Source organism: Athene noctua, chromosome 15 (assembly GCF_965140245.1).
Source record: "Athene noctua chromosome 15, bAthNoc1.hap1.1, whole genome shotgun sequence".
NCBI classification, from domain to species: domain Eukaryota; kingdom Metazoa; phylum Chordata; class Aves; order Strigiformes; family Strigidae; genus Athene; species Athene noctua.
Window position 1 is genome coordinate 19,725,919 of NC_134051.1, and position 11,075 is coordinate 19,736,993.

At 48.6% G+C, this 11,075-nt stretch overlaps 1 protein-coding gene across 2 annotated transcripts; it reads right to left on the reverse strand.

Moving 5' to 3' along the window:
• Positions 1-427: 427 nt before the first annotated feature.
• Positions 428-11,072, reverse strand: UBFD1 (ubiquitin family domain containing 1). Of its 2 annotated transcripts, none has more exons than XM_074919079.1 (7): positions 11,005-11,072; positions 10,528-10,794; positions 10,237-10,445; positions 9,024-9,089; positions 8,712-8,817; positions 6,137-6,219; positions 428-4,865 (listed from the first exon to the last, which is right to left on the reverse strand). In XM_074919079.1, exons 1-7 carry the CDS (start codon positions 11,033-11,035, stop codon positions 4,755-4,757), a joined length of 873 nt encoding a protein of 290 aa, XP_074775180.1. In that variant the 5' UTR covers positions 11,036-11,072; the 3' UTR covers positions 428-4,754. The 2 variants fall into 2 exon arrangements, with proteins under 2 accessions (XP_074775180.1, XP_074775179.1); XM_074919078.1 differs by having other exon boundaries at positions 10,978-11,039.
• Positions 11,073-11,075: the final 3 nt, after the last annotated feature.

Sequence of the window (11,075 nt, forward strand, 5' to 3'; positions counted from 1 at the left end):
AGGAGCAGCTGGGGTTGAGCGTTAACAAGGCGGGGGGGCAGCCCCAGCACGGCAGCAGCGGGACTGGTGACATGGCACCGGGCTGCCTCCACCTGTCACTCGGAGCCAGGCTCGCTCCGCCGGCCCAGGGCTTTACTGACAACGAGACCAAACCCTGGGAGCTGGAGAATTGTCCTGTAAGTCACAGGGGTTTTGTGCGGAAGGGTGCAGGTGGCCGCATACCCAAGTCCCCACCCCGGGAGAAAGGCACCGAGGGCGTCGAGGGCGATGGCGAGCAGGGGGGGGCCACGTGTTTCTGCCCACGTCCAGCTCTCGACAAACAAACCAGCTACAAACCCTTTGCTGACAGTCGTTCGTGCGGTCAGAAGTAGCTTAGCACACACAGAATGTTGGAACTCACACACAGGAAAATACTTAATTATCAAACTTTAATTCATAGGACTAATCTTACAGAATAAAACAATAGGATAACCAGTCAAGGTTACACTTAAAAAATCCAGCAGTGCAAATCTAAGACTAAATATTTGTCATCTCCCCCTCCCCTGAAATAGGCAATAGATTATTTAAAAATACCATAATACATGGTACTTACATATTCCATTTAAAATAAATCTGCAGCGGACACAAATACCTAAGACTTGTTTTATTTTAATATAAAACTAAAGAACAAATTGCTTCGAATATGGATAAGACATAGTGAACTTCCATGAGCCACAGAAAGCGAGTCCTTGGCTAGAAGGTAAAACGGCCACATGCTTCACACAAGACTTGCTACAGCTCTCCTAGTCCCCCTCCTCCCTCCCCCAGCGACGAGGACGTTAATTAACAAAACGAGATGCCAGCAACAACGCTAACAGGCGGCGAAAGGCCGGAGCACGGAACTCGAAATGGGAACAGTTCGTTGGAAAAAGCAAGTCACAGAGGGAGAAAAAGTAAAGAGGAGGAGGGAAGCGTGGAAGAGAGCTGGCACCGGGGTGGGCACAGCGCGGCTGCGGGGGCCGACGCGCCGCCACCGCGGCCCCCGACCTGCTTCTCCTTGGCCCTCAGAGCTGCCGCGGCCCCCGCTGCCCCGGCAGCACTTGTGCGTGTTACCAGCTGCGACGGCCCGTGCGTTAACGGGCTCTTACCTAGTTCTCTGAATTCAGATCACTTCTCCTCCATCAGCACAACACCCTTTTTTAAGTTACACATTTCTGAAACAATGGAAATTAATGATTTGCTTTAATCTTGATATGAAAAACTTGTAATACAAGAATTTTGTGCAAGATAGACCCTCCGTTCGGACCCAAATACGGGTTAGTGACAGACTCCCAATGCAGCACTACCCCAACAGCTGTTTCCACCTGGGATGCGCAGTCAGGAGGAGGAATACTGAGCTCGGGACGAGGCGAGAAGAAACGCGGAGCACAGGGCATGGGGAAGGGGCCGGGGCACGGGGGAGCCAGGACGCTCGGGGCCGTCCCGGGGCGACGCAGAGCCCCGGGTGCAGCAGGAACCCCCGGCACAGCGTGACGCAGCGGCCGTGTTCTGTGGGAACCCGCGCGGTGCTGCGGATGCTTTAACCCCCAAGTTTTAAGCCCGAAGCGCTGCACGCGCCTTCCTAAGGAATCGTGCCCCAAAACGCTCACAGGGAGTTACAGGCACACGCAGCAGGGAACCGACCTCCACGGAACAGGCGTCGTTAAACTGGAATTGAACCGGCATGAACTCCCGCGCCAGAACGGACAGGTACTGCCACAGGCTTCCCACAGAAGGTCACACGTTGGATCTCAGAACAATCTCTAGCAGCCAACTCAAAATACTGACTGTATTTGCACTTCACTCACCACGCTCGTGGCTCGCTGAGGACCGATGCCCAATTCCTGCCCAGGAGCAGCCGTTACGCTGCCCCCGCCCTGGAGATGATCACAGGCACCAGAGAGTGAAATCTAAAGTCAAGAGAGGGGCCAGCAAACAGCTGCCCAGCTGCAACACTTGAACTAGAGATGGCGTTTTCTTAGATGTTAATAATCAGTAATTGCCTTGGAAAAATCAGTATATACCAGAAGATAAAGCTGCACATCGTTCCGGAAGGATCTTAAAAGTGGTGCTGCTAAGTTCCACTGGAACACTCATTTTAAAGAACTCCCAAGAAAACTACTATATTAAGCTGACAAACACCAATTAAAGCATTTTATGTAAGTAGTGCTTTCCTGTATTTTAACTCAAACTTTGCACCTAGAACAAAAAAGTAAAACCATTTCCTTTTCCAAATCAAATCCAACTTGAACAGAAGCACCTAAACAGGATCACATTTTCTTAGGTTCTGTTTTCTTCTCCATGTTTAGAACTGCTTTGGGAGCAACAGCTTTTATACCCCGTTTCTTCCGAGGTGACTGATGGTCCCTGGCACAGGATGCAGAGTACCCGGGCCACCGCGAGGGGCAGGGAGGGAGGTTACATCACCCTGTACCCCGGGCCCGAGGTGCCCCCCCACCTCGGCCGGGGCACCCGCACGAGCAGCAGCACCTACTCACCCCGTCGCTGCGTCGAGCACAGAAGCCACGGGCACTCCGGGGAGGAGCTGGAACTAAGAGACGTGTCCTCTCAGGGAGCAAACGGGGGAACAGGAAAGGAAAATGGAATTGAACAGATGTACAGACAGGTCCGAGCAAGTCAAGCAGCAAGAGGGAGCCGACAGGCACAGCACCGACCGGACAGCGAGTGCAAAGGTGACCCCGAGTGACAGAAAGAGCCAACGTCGCCCATGTCCCTCACCCTGCAGCGCAGACTTCCCACCAGGTACTGCATTCGAAATCGAGGCCTTGACGCCAGGGCTGGCGATCAGAAGGGCAAGAGCTGCCTTTAACTTGCAACGCTCTGAGTGAGCTGGGGCCACCCCAGCACCCGCGCGGGCTCGCTCCGGGCCTGGGGAGAGGTGGCTCCGGGGCACCGACAGCGCCGCCACGACACGCTGCTGGGGCTTGGGAACGGAGAGGAAAGACCTCAGGCTACAAGAGCAAACAAGCACATCACTAGTTTATACGCAGGATATGAAACACCTTTAAAGTTCCTATTGCGTGAATGTCCTAACTGAAAATACAAAACGAAAGCTGCTTACGTTGCTATCAAGAGTCTACAGGTAAATACGGAACCTTAACACATCGCATAAAGTGAACGCTTTTCCCAGTCTCTCAAATAAAATAAAAATAAAATAAATACTCATTTGGGAATTTGCACCTGCTGAGTTTCAACTGGGCTGTTTCAAGGAGAGTGAAAAATGGACGTGGAATATACTAAGATCAGCTATTCCTAAACGGCTGTTTCTCCAGGATTTTCAGAAAGCGTTGAGCTGCCTGCACTGCGCGATACGGAGCCTGCAGCGTTAATCACAGCACAGCGATCTGTCAGATGCAGGTTTAACACAGAGCAAGACTGATTCAGTCTGACTGCACAATACAATCTGTTAAGGGCGTGCACCTTTTCGGGACTGAAAGGTCCGTTCAGAAAACCTGAGATAAATGGCACGTGAATTGCTGAGATGACGCGCGGGACGTCCCAAGCCAAAGGCGAGGAGCGTGACTTCAGACAGGACGAGACGCAAGAACTTCCTGTAAACTTGAGCAAGAGAAAAGCTGAAAGGTGATTTAAATTTCAAAAAGATCGGTTGCTGGATAGATACTCTAAATTTGGTCTCACTCGCTGAATAAGAGAACTACACACGTTCAAATCCAGGTCGCCAAAGACTACTGCAGTTACCTAGGATCCGACACAGCATCCGAGCTCCTCTCTTGCCCGCTCCCCCGCAGACAAGGCAGGAGGGGCTCTGGCTCGCTCCCGCGAGACGTGGGTCCCCGCTCCACCCGCTCAGCCCAGGCAGCGCGTTCCGGGTCCTGCTGGTCACACGGGGCAGCGTCATCCCAACAGCTGCACAGGGAGTCTGGACGGCAACATGCACGAGAAAGGAAATGCTCCTAAAATGTAGCACCCTCGGGAGCGAACAGGCAGAGAGGAGCGCGGGTGGGACGGGGACTAACGGCACGGCAGGGGACAGCGAGCAGCACTGGGTCCGTCGCTATCGCCAAACACCCGCGGGGCGTCCACCGGCTCCAGACGCGCCGCACCGAGCACCTGCCCAGGGCAGCCAGCGTTGGGGAGGGAAAAAAAAAAAACAAAAAGAAAAAGGAAAAAAAGCAGGGCATCTTTGGGTTTAAAAAAAAAAACCAAAACGTTTTGCTACCAAAGAGTCAAACCTGAAATCAAAGGGCCAGCAGAATATGGCTTACTAAACGTCAATTTTGCATACTGTTTAAAGTTTATTTTAAAAAAATTGTTTCTGAAATTCTCAGTCACAACCAAGTAACTAAATTAAGCCTAACGCTTGTAACTGAAAGATTATGAAAATATTTTTGTTCAAACCATGTAAAAAATCCTCAATAATACATCGTCATATCTTCTTTTTAAAACTAAATTGGAAGATCAACTCTCAGCAGATTTAAGTGTATTACACACAATATTTTGTGAATGAAGATTTATTGATTTCCATTGTATTTGCTTTAAATATGGTTGAAGCTGACTGCAGAAAAGGGATGGTGAAATTTTTAAGTTAAAAGTAAACTAATGGTGAAAGAACATCACCTCTGGCTTCCATCAATGCCTCGTTTACATATTTTATTAATAAGTTCCAGGACTATCACATCCAGGGATGTTGGAGGCCTCTCCCAGCAGTGTCCTTAGCTTTGTGTCATTTTCCTGTGCCAGAGGTGAGCGTGCTTTCAAAAATACTGCCACTTTCCCAGCACCGTGTCTTTGATTGCATCAACATATTGAGTTGGTACCCAATAGACCCAGTAGTAAGACGCTTCTGTTGGGCCCAGCTGAAATGCCTGCAAAGTTAAAAACGACAACATTTACAAACGGGAAACAGAACAGCTTATACCAGTGGAGAGATGCAGCTCAGCCACCGCAAAAATCAGACAAGTCTGTTACACCTACGGCCTCCTTCCAACACCTGCTGCACAGTGCAGATATTTGGTGAGCAATTCCAAACGCATTCCTCAGAGAAACAACAACTGCAAAGTACCAATTTAAAAGACAAGCTCTCTCCTTTTACAGTACCACAGCGGCAACGAAAACTCTTGGCCAGTGTCAAGAGCATGAGGAAATTATTCTGGAAGACAGAATCTGAAGCATAACTCAAAGTCTCTAGAAAAGTGACCAGAATGCACAGAGCTGAGAAGCCAAACAGGAACTAAATAAGACAATGGCCACGTTTCCAGAGTCATAAAACTTCACAGAATGTTGTATTTAGCCATAACGTCCTATTCTCAACGTACGTCAGTACACACGGGAGGGGAGCACCGTGGCGTGCCAGTAACCTCCGGCCTCGCTTTCCGATGAGTTTACTGCAGCATATTCTGCAGAGGACGTTTTCTCACATGGGCGATCAAAAATCAAGTATTCGGACAAAGACTAGGTCAGAGCCCTGGCGCAGAAAATAATTCTAAGTTATAACATCTCCCCTTTCTTGCCCTAAAGAAGGGAACAGGCTTACATAAGGAACTTACTTCAACATTGAAAGCTGAGTTACTGTACTTTGGAAAGCAAGGCATCAAAAAATCCTTCAGATAAAACAATTAGCCAAAAATTCAGTAGAATTAGCACATCTTTCTTCTTAAATGATTTACTTTTCTGGACCCCATACCAGTTTTTCAGAGAATTAGATAGGGAAAAAAATATTACAGAACCCAATTTCTATTTTATTAGCCTCTAGCAAGGCCTGTTGTTTTTATATAAATACAACAGAAACCAGAAATCAAACGAGATATGGGAAAATATCCCCAACATGAAGAAGTCATGAGCTATATCGTGGCTACTTTTACTGTTTTAACACTGTCACGAGACAGAAGGTATGAAGTAACGCTCCAGCACTTAGTGTTGGTGTGAAACCAGCCCAGATTTCCACAAAACAGCAGATACTCAATACGCCACCCCAAATATTTGCAGTGACAGCAGACCACGTCCACAGTCCCATCTCCCACAGCACCAGGCTGCTGTTACTATCAGGCTCCAACTTGCTCCATCTTAGAAGCCTTACTTGTGTGTATTTGCATGAAGTAATTAGACTGGATATTATTAAAGCAGAGACATTACTTACCATCATGTGATAATCCTCATGTCCTTCAATAGGTTCACTCACCACATTTTTAATGGACCCCATGGGTAACTTTTCTGTTCTCTCTACATTAAAATTGATCAAAGTATTATTTCTGATATACAAGGAAGCAGTATTTCATATTCATTTCAAATACCACCTCCACGACTTCCAAAAGCTCCTCATGCCAGCAGCCTCCTCTCGGGGTGAGCTTTGGGTGCCTGCAGCTGAGAAGCCCGTCTCCACATCACCACACCCCCCACTGCTGCCACACTGGTAATTTAAAGGAATCCAGGAGTGGATCAACCACACAGTTCCTTGCATTTTACATCTGCATCACATGCTTCAGCATACCCGACCCAGGCCTAAACCGAGTGATGGGAAAACCCTGGCTTTTTTTAACACTTCCCCCTAAGGCACTCCGCTCAGAGCAGCGGGATTACCCAGCACAGTGAAAGCTGGTCCCCGTGCAAGAACGTTCAGGACTGACCACCAAGGAATATACTAAGCTCTGCAGAAATGACAGGGCTGAGAGCTGAATGAAGATGGGCTAACTAACTCTTTGAAAGCCTAGTCCTGGTTTTACCCTGAGGCAGCGTTCAGCTGTTACTATAAAAGCACAGGGAAGGACACAGTAATGAGTAAATAGGGAAAGAAACAAAAAGAGAAATTGAAAAAAAAAAAAAAAAAATTACTACAATTACATGAGAGAGGTAACCAACAAGAATGACGAAGCGTATGGCTCATGGCACGTTTTCTGTCTCAGTTCTGTCCTCGCTTCTTTCGAAAGACTGAACTCCCAGACCCCCTCTTTTCAGTTCCAGCTTTCAGCATCAGCCTAAAACTACCTGCTTGGATATAAGACAGAGGAAACTATAACCACTCTACAAAGGAGAAACTAAACTAGGAATTCCTTAGATATACCCAATTTGCGTGATCAAAATAAAAAGCACCTACCTAAAAAAGGCACAGAGGGAGATAAACTTAGTGATATAAAGACCACTATTCTCTACCTCAACGCCGTAACTAAGCTGACTCCGAACTACCCCGCTCAGGCCCACAACATTCCCCGAGTAAAACCTCACTTTGCAGGCGTTTAGCACCCCTCCAATCAATTACGCTTCACAGTATCTCAGCAACAGACAAATCCATGTTATCAACACCTCTACAACAGGGAGCAGCTAAGGAACACCCCCCTACACCGAACCTCAGAGTACAAACATGTACAAAGCGATCTGTGAAGCACAGGGAGGCTGCACGGGGGAAGAATCCGTTTCAACTTCCCAGGACTAGCAAGTGAAAACCTGTGTTAACGCCCCGTTGGTTTTACTCTAGCTCTTAGGTGCTGGCATCTGCCATGAATTTCTCAGAGCAGGAAGGAGCTCTTCCCAACAACAACTAGCAATTACAACCATTCCCTGGAGGGAGCAAGCTGCTGCTAGTTTTGGGAAGTAGGGAAACAGGTTACGTGAAAGACAGATGACTACAAGACTCCAATTTCACAGCTTGAGAAACGCTGATCTAGAACACTTCAGAACTACTAAACTCAAAACTAGTCTAGAAGGTGAGGGAAGAGGATTAATTACCTTAATGCTAAGCATGTATTTAGAAGAAATGATCAGCCACAAAAAGATCTGCCTGCCCAGTCTGGAGAGGAGAAAACCCCCCAATGTCTTGCTCCATCATTTAGCCCAGCAGAAAAATCACTGCAACTGGTACCAACAGAGGTTTTAAAGCCAGAAAAATCTCCACAGTCAAGTCTGTTCTACAAAGGAAAGGTCAAAAACTTCCGAGATTTCTGCTTACTTTGGAAATAGCGTAGCAGCTGGAGGTGCCATCCAAAGGTACTATACCATCCAATTAGGTTACTTTACTGGGACAGTGAGCAAGCACTTCTACTCCTCTTGCTCATCACTACAACATTGCCCCATCCCGGTCAAAGTAAAGGAGCACAGCGTCCTTTGGAGGCAGGGGGTTATCAGATGTCCTCAGCCACGCACGTTATCACCACAGCACTCTCAGCTCCTCCTGCCACCTCTCAAGATGGTAAACTGATTCCCCTGACAGGAACACATGCCATCGTTTGTGCAGTTGTGCATCACTGAAACAAGACACCCAACTAATTTTGGTTGGAAGGGCAGATCATGTCAGAGATGCCAGCACTCTTGCTTTAATGCTGGTCCTGAGATTCCCTTTCGAGTCTTAGCCAAGCCATTGAGCCTCTATGTGATGCTGGCATCGAACCAATGTTTATGAAGTGCTTTTGAGATATGCTAGAAATGCCAAATACTGGGATTTACATTTGGAGCTATGAATAGCAGACTGGAACATTAGTCTACTGGCACACCTGAACTCAAGTTTTTTCAAGAACAGAAGTAAAATATCAGGTAACGTTCAATGATCTGGGAGAACGGCATCCGAGACGAGGAAGCAAAATCTGCTTTTGAAGTATTACAACACCAACACTATTCCCTAAACACAATTTAGTCAGATCAAAACCAGAAGCTATTTCTAGGTCACACAATTCACTTACAGCCCAATTACCAATTATTCATCTCAGAGTTTTAGAGCTGCTCACCTTTTGTACCAATCCATAGCTGGTCTTGCTCAAGTTTAAAGGTCAATCTTACTTTCCCCCCTGACTTGTTGTACATGCCAGATAATGGCACTGTTGGCAGGCGCTCCTACGAAGAGGCAACATAATAAGTCACGGTAAAGGACTTTAAGAGGAAAAGCTATATTCTCTTAACTTTTTAAGCATGAGGATGATCCGTCTGCCCAGTTTTCTGCTAGGATAGCAAAGAGCGATTGAACCAGTGAAGAAAGAACTCAAACCACAAAAAAGTCTCTCTTCTGATTATGACAATGTCTCAAGCACTTATTTACTTACCTGAACGCCTTTAACAGAAGGCATCACATCATCAGGTTTTCCTTTATCCAATACTTTTCTGTGTTGCTACAATACAAAAACAGAAGTTAGAATTTACAGAAGTACAACAGAGCTCTTCAATTTACTTCCAGCTGCACCCTTGACCGCGTCCCGATAGCACTGAGAGATAGTTAAGGACTATTCACAGTCATTTATCACACAGGAAACGGTTAATTTTCAAAGTTAACGGAGCGCTTTCTACGACAGTCTAAAGAAACCATATAAATGAATAGAACCCCAATATAACGCAAAGCGTAACCTCCCTTCTAGAATATACATAAATACGTGTCTACAGAAAATGTAAAAACCCTGAGCCCCACTTTCATATCGTACATGCTGGGTCACAGAGTCGGCACTTGGCAAGGCAGTTTTAACAGTCAAGGGTTACATCCAGCGAAGGGCAGAAAACCCTCCACGTCTGACAGCGCAACGTACCGCACGCAGCAACAAACCAGAGGAGATTAGAGCAGTAGTAACTAAGAAAACCATGCTCACAGCTTGTAAGTCGCTGAGTACCTTTAAACAATGATGGAACTTAGAGTGAACGTGAACTATGATAAATTATAGAAAAACAAAAGCATGTTTCATAAAGGTTGCAGTTCCATGATGCACTGTTACGTTTTTAATCAAGTTTATTCTGAGGAAGGTACAGGGCCGGTAATACCTTGAGCTGAAAATCCCCTACCAGCCCCACACCACTGCGGCACCGCCACCAAACCGAGCCTCACTGCACTGCACTGCACTCCCTACGCAGAGGAGGATTCAACATCCTCATTCCCTCCAGCGCTGCGACAGCTGAAGGAACTGCTAAGGCAGCTTTCACAGATCAAATTCTTTTATGACAACAAAAATTTGTTAGTTTTTAGATATCGTTAATTTAGACTGTGCTCGAGATAACAATCATGAAATATTTCTATTATTTACCATTTCTTATCTGAAAAGCCAGGCTGTACCTAGCACCAGCACAAGCCGTGCCTAGCAAAGCCCCAGCCTGCGCCAGACTAAGCTGTCGCTAGGCCTGCCCTGCCCAGAGCCCTTCGCCTGCCGCTGCCAGACACGAAGCCCAGCCTGCCCCGAGGAGGAACAGGCCCCAGAGGTGGCTGCAGAGGACTGCAAGAGAAACGCGTAAATCCTACAGCTCCCCCACACCAGGAATTATTGAGACATCGATAACCTTTTGTCTGCAAAGCGGCTCCTTTTTATTTTCTTCAGCTTTGACCTCCTGTTGAGCAGCTTCTTTGGGTGTATTTACCGCTAAGACATCATTGATAGTAGAGCCAACAACCATGATTTTCGCTCCGTTCGTTACTTTGATTTCCCGCAACGTTTTCTCCTCAGGTAGAAGTCCCTTGAACATAACTTTCTGCATAGCAGGTGGGAGGCCTAAGAGGCAAGAACAAGGATTACGAGACCGCAGCGAGGAGCCGCGGGCGAGACGGGAGAGACGGCGGCAGCGCCGACAGACCTGTGAGCGAGTGGATCTTCTGCTTCAGCTCGGCCCCCGTGCTGTCCAGGCAAAACTTCACGTCGTACTTGTTCTTGTTCCAGATAACCTTTAGCTCCACCAGCTCCTTCCCGCTCCCCGCGTCGCCGCCGTTGCTGACAGTCGCCTGCGGGGGATCCCGGCGCTCCTCGCCTTCCGGAGACCTCCCCGCCGCCGGCGAGCCGCCCTCTCCGCCGCAGCCCAGCGGCAGCTCCTGCGCCTCCGCCTCCATACCCGGTTCCTCGGCACCTGGAGGCGAGCGGACAGGAAGAGCCCGGCCGGCGGGAAGCTGCCCCGGCCCCCCCCGGCCCAGCCCGGCCCGCCGCGGCCGCGCTCCAGCCCCGGTACCGCGCCTCCCGCAGACCGCCCGGGGCCGCCTCCCCGCGCCGGCGCCTCCCCGGCTCCCCGCCCGCCGCCCCCGCCGCGCCTCACCCCGCCGCCGGGACCGCGGGCTCCTACCATCGGCAGCGGCGGAGGCGGCGGCGGCCATGATGATTGTGTACAATCTGCCGCGGGGCACGCCGGGAAAC